The sequence below is a fragment of the Bufo gargarizans genome, chromosome 6 (assembly GCF_014858855.1).
Source record: "Bufo gargarizans isolate SCDJY-AF-19 chromosome 6, ASM1485885v1, whole genome shotgun sequence".
NCBI lineage: Eukaryota > Metazoa > Chordata > Amphibia > Anura > Bufonidae > Bufo > Bufo gargarizans.
This window is the reverse complement of record NC_058085.1, coordinates 218,617,141-218,629,734: the sequence shown is the minus strand read 5'-3', so window position 1 is coordinate 218,629,734 and position 12,594 is coordinate 218,617,141. Positions and strand designations below refer to the sequence as shown.

Genomic DNA, 12,594 nt, shown 5'->3' with positions numbered 1-12,594 from the left:
TCACCACAGGGAGAGGACCCGATGGTTATGTACAAGCTGCCACAAAACCCCTGTATGCCACGGTCACAGTGAACGCGGCATACAGGGGGTTAATCCTCCAGCATCTGTGTTTTCACTGATTCTGGCATATATATCAGGGGCCCGGCTGTCAATAACATCCAGGCCCCTGCTGCTGATTGTGGCAGTGCGTGTGGGGCAGTCGGATAACTCTCTAGGACGAGAATGCTAGTCCTAAGGTGTTAAGTACCGGCCAGTTAGGACGAGCATCCTCATCCAGGGTCGGCAAGGCGTTAAACAGGATACCAGTACAGCAATTCTGTCTCTGCTTTTTGGATTTTGTTATTTGCGATGTATACCGCACAGGGAAAATTACACATTATCTTTATTGTGCTGGTCAGTACGACTACAGAGATACTCATTTTACACAGCATTTTTTTAAATAAACTGTCTGATCCTCTTGTAGGGGCATGTTTTGGGGGGAGGAGTTGATTCTTTCATTGGTACTATTTTGAGGTAGTAGTACCTTTTTTAATTAAACTTTTTGTAAGACTATATCACTAAAAAATGGCTAAGGTATTTTATAAAATTGTTACCATTTTCTTAGAAAAAATAAATTATATATATATATATATTGTGTGTGTGTGTATATATAGTTCTCTTTTTTATTTATTTATTCTGCTGATCATCTTTTGTGGGGGCTTGTTTTCAATGGGATTCGGGTCTAAAGAAAGTGCAGGCCACTCTATTTATGTTACCCCAGTCTCCAGCAGCCGTTTTCTAATAATGCGACCTTGATGAGCGCATTGTTGTCCATAAAAATGAAATTAGGCCTGTGTTGGGCCATGCAGAGACAAAATTACTGAATTAATGATGTTATTCAAGTAGTATGGGCTTTTCGCTGTACCATTCACAAAGTGTAAGGCAGTTCTGTATTGACTAGACACACCTGCCCACACTGTAACACCACCACCAAATGCTATCAGTGTCTCATGCATAGCGCTCTCCTTGACGTCTCCACAATCGTTGGCGGCCATCGTTTCTGCTCAATGGGAATCAACCTTCATCCGTGAACAGCAGTGAGGCCCACTGGTCCCTTGTCCAGTGTAGATGCTCCCAGGCCCATGCAAGATGATGATGCCTGTGCCTTGCAGGTTGGCTAGCACACAGACCACTCTGATGTAAACGGTTTTTAATGGTCTGACGTGCCACTTGGGTGCCTCTCACCTCCCTTAAATGTGCCTGTAGTTGTGTGGCATTCACCATCTGGTTCCACAGGGCATTGTTCACAATGAAGCGGTCATCAGTGTGGGATGTGGCCAAAGGACGTCCACTTCTATGCCTTTCAGTGACTCTTCCAGTCTCTCTATATCTCTGTTACAACCTGCTGATGAAACTCTAATCTCAGTCCATCTGAAAACACCCTGTTTAAAGCCTCACAATGGCGAGGTATTGTTGATCAATTGTTAGGTGTTGTCTTGGTCTCATCTTAAAATATGAACAGCATGATTAAGAGGATTGTTTAAATACCATTTCTAATTGAACCAGGAAATGTATTGGGTGACTCATGGATCACACACCTGTTGGGAAGTTTGCCATTAAGTTCCTTGTTAGAGAGCAACAAGTTGTGCAAAAAGTACTGAAACATTAAACAGTTGGACATGTGCATTCATAAGTTCAGAGAAGTTTATGTTTACCTGTAAAGGTTAGAGTGCATTTTAGGGTCATCCTGAAATTTCAGCCACAAACCAAATATCCATAACTTTTTGTGAGCAGTGTATGCCGTCCCTAGACTGCCACTATAGTATTATATAAACATGGTAATGTATAAATATATGCCACTCTGAAATGAGCATTAAAGCATAATAGATGCAAAAAAATTGTAATGTACAGTGCGCTACTTCTGAATAGTCATCAGAATGGTGTCATCTCTGGAGAGCCACTAGAACTGACTTGTTGTTTTTGATCCACATACCTTCTCCTGAGTTTATGAAACTGCTATTATTTATGGGGCATATACTTTTGTAACCTTGTTTTTTTTCTTGAATTTTAGATTGTTCCAGCTATTACTGAACAGATTGGAAGTAACACTCAGTTCAACAGAGCAGAGGTGAGGTTATTTGGTGACTAGTAGAAGTGAATTTAATGTCATGAAACAGTGTAGACTTATCCGCTTCTTCTTGGGAAGTTAATTTCGCCCTTTTGTCCATGGAGATGCTTCTTAAAAAACTTCCTCAAAGAAGTTGGCAGTAGGGATGAGCAAAGTAAGCCATAATTCCAGTGCTAATTATTTTTTAAGTGCTTTTCCTGACCCCACATCAAGTGTCCTTGACTGAGATCACTTTGCCATACCTACATTAAATGGCAGTTCTTGTTTGATGTTTTCTGAGGAACCCTGGCTGAAAAACTGCACAATAACTTTTTACATTGTCACTTTCTTTAAGGTTCCCTAAACATACGTCTCAGGATATGTAATCACAGAGTACCTTCACCAATGTAAAACGTAATCTTTACTGATGATCATTACAAATCGCCCAATTTGTGCCTTTAAAAAGCAATTAACAATGAGGCTGGGCAGGACAAGGAAAATTGACTCACCCTCACACTTGTCCTATCAAGCTATAGGCCCTGCCTTGCAAAACAGGGATGGCCGCCTGATGGGGGCAATCCTGTGTCATGAACCTCTTGATAGGCCCTATATGTCCCTGACAAGGGATAGATACCGCCACCTGAGAAGAGACCAAATATGACTGCAGTCAAATAGTAATGTCATAAGTCAATGCATGTATCAGAAAATAATAAAGTTACAACCCAAATAATCGCACATAATACAAATATGCTCCCAAATAAACCAGTGGCGTCCAGGTTTTGATCACCAGTGGGAAAAAAAGGAGCACATACCATATGTCCCAATGTGTTTCTCTGAACCGTTCTCTGGGGTCAGTTCATCAGGGGACCACATATAACAAAAAAACTCCAAAAAATAAACGATACAGGAATGGAGGCAATAATATGTGTAAGAATCGGATTATATTCTTGTAATAATACCCAAATGATAATGGTAAATATCATGGCCATAAAGAAAGACAATTCCCACATATTTGGGACCAGATATAATGTATCTGAATCACATACCAAATGTCCACAGTGCAGAGACCCTTTAAAAAAAAAATAAAAAAAAAAAAATGGACCACACACCATTTAAATACTGATAATCAAAGTATTGCTTTCAATAAAATCGAAATAACAGCAGGATAGGCCAATAATCATAACAATTGCTATGACAGAAAGCGGAAGATATAATTATACTTCCCTAAGTCCCAGATGAGATGCCAAGCCTGGAGAGGGTACGATAAGGGATCAGTCTGGGTCAGCACAGGACCATTGGTGGCGCATTGGTGACCATCTTGATGGAAAGTCTGGTCTCTCTCCATGTCAGCATGCAATCAGTGTCCTCAGGATATTTCATCATCATCACACCTGCGGGGGTCCAAGCACCTGTTGTACCCCTGCTGACCAGCTGTTTCAGGGAGCCACTGTTTTCCCCAGAGCTCTGGTGAGCACAGCTGTCTCCGGGCAACTTTCAAAGAACAGAACTGTAAATTGCATTTCTTGCTCTGTATTGCAGCTCAGCCTTTTTGACTTGATGAGGGCTGATCTGCAACTAGGCCTTCTGACCAATGTACGATGATGTCATATGGCCAAGGAAGGTGCCATGGAGCGCCAGCCTCTTCTAACAGCTGATCGGCAGGGGTCCATGTTGTCAGGCCCCCTCCGATCTGATATCCAGAGTATAGGTCATCAATATAAGCTCTTGGGTAACCCATTTAAGTTCCCCTCCGGTTTAAAGTAGAAAACACTGGATGGGAACTAAAGCCAATACGGATCCTATATTTTTATAGTATTTTTCTCATACATCCAGAACATCAGTTGTGATGTCGGATACCAAATGGCGCCAGACTGAAAAGGTGTATCCTCATTTTTTCTATCTGTCGCTATCAGTGGATTGATGTCGGATCTGTGCACTAAAGTGCTGTGCACATACACTATTTGGCTTTCGGGTGAAATTTATGGAAAACGTAAAAAGTTCACTCTACAGTGATATATCATGAAAGTAGGACAGTAGAAAAATGCAATGGCGATTTCCTCATCTCAAACAATATTGAAATAAAAGCAGTGGGAATACCCCCACAAAAAAAAAAAAAAAAAAACATCAATGTCTCAATAACTTGTCATGTGGTCTTGAGCATCAATTACAGCTTGACAGCAATGTTTCATGCTCTTCACAAGTCGACTTATTGTCTGCTGATTGCATCCCACTCTTCTTGATAGCAGCCCTTAGGTCATTGAGGTTCTGGGGTACAGTGTTACGAGCCTCTACATGGTGACTCAGCTGACTCATAGGTTTTCAACGGGATTAAGCTCCTTAGAAAGTGCTGGCAACTCCATTTGAGGTACTCCAGTCTCCTTTATCCGTTCCCTAAGGATGCAACCTCAATGAGCTGGTGCATTGTCGTCCGTGAACATGAAAATAGGCCTGTGTTCATGCAGAGGCACAATGACTGATGTTATTCAAGTAGTATGGGCTTGTCCCTGTACTATTCACAAAGTGTAGGGCAGTTGTGTATTGACTAGACACACCTGCCTACACTGTATCATCACCACCACCACCAAAGGCAAACGGTGTCTGATGCAAAGTGCTCTACTTGATGTCTCCAGCATGGTTGGCGGCTGTCATTTCTGCCCAGTGGAAACAGCGTAGATGCTCCCTAGCCGATGTAAGATGATGGCGCCTGTGATTGGTGGTGTGATCAGGTAGCCTTGCAGGTTGTGTAGCACACAGACCATGCCCATGTAAATGGTTTCAAATAGTCTGATGTGACACTTAGGGGCCTCTAACCTCCCTTAAATGTGCCTGTAGTTGTGTGGCATTCATCATCTTTTCCACAGGTCATTGTGACACTCTAAGCTCAGTGGCCACGTCCGTCTGAGAACATCCTGCTTGAAGGTTCACAATAACGAGGTACTGTTGATCATTTGTTAGGTGTCGTCTTGGTCTCATGATGTCAAAATGTGAACAGCATGATGATGAGGTGGTCTGTTTAAATACCAATTCTAATTGAACCAGAACATTTATTGGATCATTTATGGCTCAAACACCTGTTAGAGAGCAGCAAGCTGTGCAAAAAGTACTGGAACATTGAACAGTTGGACATGTGCCTTCAAAAGTTTAGAGGTCACATTAAGCTCACCTGTAAAGGTGTTAAAGATATATATATATATCTCTATCTCTAACAAAGTATTACAGACCAGCGGCTCAACCTATAAACCTAATGGATGTGGGTGCTCACCTCTCGGTCCACCCAAACCGCACGGTAGACAAAATTAGAAATAGAGGGGCACTCCATATAAGGGAACGGAAGACTGTAGTAAAGATTAGTGTTTAATCTATTATAGACATAGCATCACACAGAATAAAAGACATCCATATAAAATGACATAAAATAACAAATCATAAAATCTATATATAAACTCAAGTCCAAAGATCAGGGTCCTAGAGAAACACTGGATAGTGATAGAGGTTCAAAAGTTCATAGATGTGCACACTCTCCACAATAGGATCAGTCCCAGCAGGTGCAGATCCACCTTAATCCAGCTCCAAATAGCAGCGTCTGCAGCATCAAATGGCAGGTATAACACACTCTCCAACTGCAGCTTTCAATATAGGAGGGCAAAATTGCTTCCAATCCTAGAGGGAGTATCTTTTCGTGTGTTTGTAACAAATGTATCAAAGCGTCTCTTACCCTCTGCCTGGATTCAATGTAATAAGTCGAAGACAGCCGAACACAGCTCAACGCGGCGTCCCACGTGGTATGGAGTCTGAACGTGACGTCTCACGTGACTCCACGGCTGAAGCAGAGGTAGACGTACTTGTTAAATCCTGGTAAGCACCACCTCGATAGGAGATTCGCTGTGCAGATCACCCCGACCGACGGTATTTCTTCTCAGTCACTTGTAATTACTTTGGGGGAAATTTACTCACTGTCCTCAAGTCCAAACGCGTTTCAGGGAATACACCCCTTCCTCAGTGGTAGAGACAGTGAGCATTTGGCAGCATTTTATATCTTCCCAGGAGACCAGCCGTGGGTAGGGCTGTTCTAATTGGGACATCCTAAAAGTCCGGCATGGAATTTCAATCATCAATCTCTCAGGCCATATCATGAATCTGATCATATAGAGCTCCCATCAAAAATAGAAAAAACATAACAATATGAATGTCATAAACCATATAAACTGACAAAAGACGCATATGTGGTCACATGCGTCTAATATATAATCCATGTCCTTTCTTAGTTAAAAAACACAATATTTCATACATAGACACTAAAATCATTATAAAACCTATAAATAACCTTGTGGATGTTATAATCAATATCAAATAAAAAAACAAAAACAAAAAAAAAACTCATATGCGTTTTTGATGCGTTTTTCTTAAAAAAAACTATAAAAAAGCGGTTTCAGGGATCCAGAGGCATACACACATATCAATTTTCTCAAATATAAATATATAGAGACATAAATCACTGTCCGACGATTATAGGAGATCTGTCTACGTCGGAAAAAGGGAGGGGAGCAGGGCAGGGAGGAAGGAACAGAGTGCTGAGTGCAGAGTGCTGAAACGCGTTTGGGCTTGTGAGGACAGTGAGTAAATTTCCCCCAAAGTAATTACAAGTGACCGAGAAGAAATACCGTCGGTCGGGGTGATCTGCACAGCGAATCTCCTATCGAGGTGGTGCTTACCAGGATTTAGCAAGTACGTCAACCTCTGCTTCAGCCGTGGAGTCACGTGAGACGTCACGTTTAGACTCCATACCACGTGGGACGCCGCGTTGAGCTGTGTTCGGCTGTCTTCGACTTATTACATTGAATCCAGGCAGAGGGTAAGAGACGCTTTGATACATTTGTTACAAACACACAAAAAGATGCTCCCTCTAGGATTGGAAGCAATTTTGCCCTCCTATATTGAAAGCTGCAGTTGGAGAGTGTGTTATACCTGCCATTTGATGCTGCAGACGCTGCTATTTGGAGCTGGATTAAGGTGGATCTGCACCTGCTGGGACTGATCCTATTGTGGAGAGTGTGCACATCTATGAACTTTTGAACCTCTATCACTATCCAGTGTTTCTCTAGGACCCTGATCTTTGGACTTGAGTTTATATATAGATTTTATGATTTGTTATTTTATGTCATTTTATATGGATGTCTTTTATTCTGTGTGATGCTATGTCTATAATAGATTAAGCACTAATCTTTACTACAGTCTTCCGTTCCCTTATATGGAGTGCCCCTCTATTTTCTAATAAATATATATATATATATATATATATATATATATATATATATATATATATATATACACATACACACACCTATAATCTAATATATAAGCTGAGTGTATGTCCGTTAAAGGAATCCGCACCGTCGCATTTACAATCGCAACATTTTGCACAGCCGCCTCCTGTGACTCAGGGAACGTTATAGACTATTTATTGAGTCAAAATCCCCCCCGCGTTCCTATTATTTGCCAAAAAATATACTAACCATCCTAACCGCCAAACTATCGGAGCCATTGTTTGTTGGCTGTTGTGGCAGTTAGCCTTGATATTCATCAGGTTGCATATAGCCACCAATCATGGCTCAGCTTCTATTTTGCTGCCGGTCATTAATATTTGCTCTTATTGATTGCTGTAGGCTTATTTAGTATAAGACAGCTTAGGTGTGAGTTAATATGATTTTGACTGTGACGCTTAGCCAAGAAAAGAAAACTAATAAGGAATTTGAATATATATACACACACACACACACACACACACACACACACACACACAGAGTACAGACCAAAAGTTTGAACACACCTTCTCATTCAAAGAGGTTTTCTTTATTATGAAAATTGATGGCATCAAAACTATGAATTAACACATGTGGAATTATATACATAACAAAAAAGTGTGAAACAACTGAAAATGTCATATTCTAGGTTCTTCAAAGTAGCCACCTTTTGCTTTGATTACTGCTTTGCACACTCTTGGCATTCTTTTTCTTTTAGTTTTCATTTTCAAAAAGCTTTATTGCAAATAATTGTCAATTACAGAGTACTTTTGAAAGGGAGTTGCGAGCTCCCGTTATGCATAAATTGTCTTACACAAATTGTTTAGTGGTCATTAATAAACAACAATCAACACAACAACTAGAAAAAAGGATGTATGCAAGCAGAGCAATATCATTAGTAGTACATATCCGCAGGTTAAGGGAAGGTCATAATTTAAGAGCTTGCTGTAAAGCTGGGTGGTGGGGGAGGATTTATCCTTGGAAAAACTCTATAGGATCTCCAATTTTTCCATAGAATTGTAAATTTATGGTGAAACCTATTCTCCCAAGCTGCTAATTCCTTGAATCTATATAAGGATTCAACATTGTTGAGCCAGTGGTCCAAAGATGGGACATTTGAAGATAACCAATGTGTAGGGATTAGGAGTCGAGCGGCTATAATCAATATCTTGAACAGGGGGGGGGGATGATTGTCTTGTGGTTGGGACACAATCCTAGTAGAGCTAAGACCAGTGACGGGTTAACATTAGTTTTGCAAATTTCGTTGCATTTTAAAAAAATAATATTCCACCAATCAAAGATCAGGGGACAGGTCCACCAAATATGGAGCATTGTTCCTCGCTCTTCTCCACACCTCCAACATGCGTCAGAACCACTACTGCTAAAATGGTGAGTGACATCAGGTGTTTTGTACTATCTAGTCAGTACCTTATATCCATTTTCTTGGATCCTGGTACATCTAGAGGACGAGTGTGGTATTCTAAACATAAGGTGCTGTTCCTCATCCGTGAAATGGGTGTTTAGATCTCTTTCCCATAGGGTTATAAAGCTAGGTTTAGGTGGCATAATCGCATTATTTAGATATCTATAGAGTAGGGATATAACTTCCCTCGGAGGAGAAGGGCTGTGTATTAGACTCTCAAACCACGTGAGGGGTCTAATTAGGGAGCTCAATGGGATGTGTCTATTAATGTACGTCACCAGGAACTGTAGCATATGTGGATGGGATTCAATCTCGGTAGGGAAGAGATCAGGGTTGCTCGGTTCAGTGGTCCCTCTTCATTCCTCAACAGAATACTGATTATAGGAAGGTCAGTGGATCGCAGTTTCTTGGGGACACTTTGTCTAAGCTCTAAAGGAGCTAAGCCCATCACATCTCTGATTTGAACCAGAGGGGATGGCGATGGGAAACCCCATTTCGAGTCTTGGAGCCATTTCCACGCCTCAAGAGTAGATACAACCAGTAGGTTGTGTTTAGTTGTTGGTGACAAATTATGGTGAGGGTCTACCAGTAAGGACCTTAGTGACGGTAGGTAAGCAGGGGTCTCCATACCAACCCAGGACTTCTGATCAGGGTTACTAAACCAATCCAGGGCCCTAGAGAGGAGTATAGCTTTGTTGTATAGTTGAGGATTGGGAAGACCTATGCCTCCTTGATCTCCGGAGGGTGTTGATATATTGATCCTAGCTTTTTTACCGTTCCATATGAAGGAGCGTATTGATTGTCCTAGAGATTGAAAGAAGGAGTTAGGGATAGGTATGGGGAGAGCTTGGAGGAAGTATGTTACCGTATTTTTCGCCCTATAGGACGCACCGGCCCATAAGACGCACCTAGGTTTTGGGGAGGAAAATAAGAAAAAATTTTTTTTTTACCAAAAGGTGTGCTGTGTGTTTGGAACTAATGGTGGTCTGTGGATGGCACTATTACTGGGGATCTGTGGATGACTGACACTGTTATGGTGGGGGATCTGTGGATGACGGACACTGTTATGGGGGGGATCTGTGGATGACGGACACTGTTATGGGGGGATCTGTGGATGACGGACACTGTTATGGGGGAGATCTGTCGTTGACGGTCACTGTTATGGGGGAGATCTGTGGATGACGGTCACTGTTATGGGGGGATCTGTGGCTTGCACTGTTACAGGGGGGATCTGTGGCTGGCACTGTTACAGGGGCGGGATCTGTGGCTGGCACTGTTACAGGGGGGGGGGGATCTGTGGCTGGCACTGTTGTATATGTGCCATCCACAGACCCCCCAGCCCATAACTGTGCCATCCACAGATCGCAGCCGCACCCCCCCCCCCCCCCCCCCCCCCGCCGCCGCCACCATACAAATATAAGATGTGATATTCAATTAATAATTATCAAACATGCCCCCTCACTGTCTCCTATTACTACCTTACATCCTAATCGCTGCTGTTTTCAGGCAGAACGGTCGGCGCGTCTCACTGACGTCACTTGCCTGCGCCGCCTGCTTCATTCATAAAGTAGGCGGCGCAGGCACGTGACAAGAGTTACGCTGCCGCCCGCCCGCCTGGCCTGCATGAATTCAACAGCAGCGATTAGATGTAAGTTAGTAATAGGAGTGAGGGGGCATGTTTGATAATTATTAATTGAATATGACATCGTATATTAGTATACTGGAGCGGCGGGGCGGTGCTATACTACACTGACTGCACCGCTATTGCCAGCCCCCAGACACTCCTCCCAGTCCCTCCCCGAGTCCCCGCTCACTGATACATCGCTGCCAGCGATGTAAAACTGCAAGTATTCGCCCCATAAGACGCAGGGGCATTTCTCCCCCATTTTGGGGGAAGAAAAAGTGCGTCTTATGGGGGCGAAAAATACGGTAATCTAGGTAGTACGAGGGACATGACCATGTTTTTGTGTCCAAACCAAGAAAGTAGAGGAGGGTTCAGAGCTTCTAATTGACATTTAATAGAGTTTAGCACAGGGATATAATTTAGTTTATATAAGGAAGTAATATTAGGGTGTATCTTGACTCCTAGATATGTTATGAAGGGCGAGTCCCAATTAAAAGGGGAGGAGAAAGCTAATTCAGTTTTGATTTTCTGGCTGAGCCCTATACTCAAAATGTGGGATTTTTTCATATTTATTTTGAAGTTGGAGAGGTAGCTAAATTTATCCAAAATGGCATATATACTATGTAAGGATTTATCAGGGTTGGATGACATTATCAGGAGGTAATCGGCAAAGGCCGCAATTTTATGTTCTTGATCTCCCAATCTTGGGCCTCTTATAGTTTCATCACTACGTATGAGAGTAAGAAGGGGTTCTAAAATTAGAACAAAAATCAAGGGGGACAGGGGGCACCCTTGCCTAGTACCATTTTTTATGGGAAAGGGATGTGATATAGTATTGTTGATCAACACAGATGCCGAGGCATTAGTATACATGGCCTGAACAGAGTTTATAAAGGTATTAGGAATTCCGAAATGTTCCATGGTGCGGTAAATATAATTCCAGTGTACTCGGTCAAATGCTTTTTCGGCATCTGTACTGACCAACACAAGTGGATGGTGAAATTTTGAGGCATGAAACAGCAAGTTTAAGACTCTGGCTGTATTGTCTTTTCCCTCTCTACCCTTGATAAAGCCTCTTTGGTCTCTATGTACCAGTTGAGGGAGGATGGGGGCGAGGCGATTAGCTAGCAGTTTAGCTAACAGTTTTAAGTCCAAATTCAACAAGGAGATAGGGCGATAATTGCCGCAGTCTGTGGGGTCTTTCCCATCTTTAGGAATAATGGTGATATTGGCTTTTGTCATTTTGTGGGAGAGGGGGTCACCCTGTAGGGTTCGGTTGCATACATTAAGTAAGTGTGGTGATAATACGGATTTAAGAGCGGTAGTATATAGCCGGGAACCCATCAGGGCCACGGGCCTTACCTTTTGGGAGTTGATTTAAAGCCAACTGGAGTTCCTCATTAGTAAATGGGGAATTTAAGATATTGATATGGGCGTCATTCACTCAGGGCGTGACTATAGAACGGAGGAAGAGATTAATTGAGTCCTGATGTGTGGTTTTGGCAATAAAATCGTCCTGGGTCGGAAGGTTATAAAGGGATCGGTAGAACTCAGAGAACCTACGGGCTATGGCCTCAGTATTGGAGAGTACATCTCCTTCCTTATTGCGAATTTTGCAAATAACATTTTGGGCCTTTCTTTTCTTAATTCTGGACATCATGAATTTGGAGACTTTGTCCCCGTGGGCAAAATATTTGTATTGTGCATGGAGGAAAAATTTGGCCGATTGGACGTTAAGGAGGTTTTTTAGTTCGGTCCTGAGGAGCGCAAGTTCTGCCATGTGGGAGTCTAATAGGGACCTTTTGTGGATGATCTCAATATCTCTGATGCTCTTTATAAGGGAGTCAATGCGGGCCAGTTTTAGTTTTTTAGTAAATGAGTCTAGACTTATAAGTTGACCTCGGATATAAGCCTTATGGGAGTCCCACAGGGTATAGGGGTGAATACCGGGGGTATCCTTAGTTGAGAAGAAGTCTCTCAGCCAATTGAGGACTTTTTCTTTATTTTCTGGGGATTGGATCAACATCTCATTGAGTCTCCACCTGTAGGAGATAATGGGCCTGTCAGGTGTGAGGATATTAATCCATATAGGGGCATGGTCGGAAATACTAATAGAACCAATCTGGGCCTTGGGACACAGTTGGATATGTTCCGCTGATAC

At 42.3% G+C, this 12,594-nt stretch overlaps 1 protein-coding gene across 3 annotated transcripts in view; it reads left to right on the top strand.

The window, feature by feature from the left end:
* MTG1 (mitochondrial ribosome associated GTPase 1) overlaps positions 1-12,594 on the top strand; it is a 356,260-nt gene that overhangs the window by 102,501 nt on the left and 241,165 nt on the right. For all 3 annotated transcript variants that reach the window (XM_044296242.1, XM_044296244.1, XM_044296245.1), the window contains exon 5: positions 2,051-2,107. In XM_044296242.1, coding sequence (XP_044152177.1) covers positions 2,051-2,107 — 57 coding nt within the window. The remainder of the gene's footprint in view (positions 1-2,050; positions 2,108-12,594) is intronic.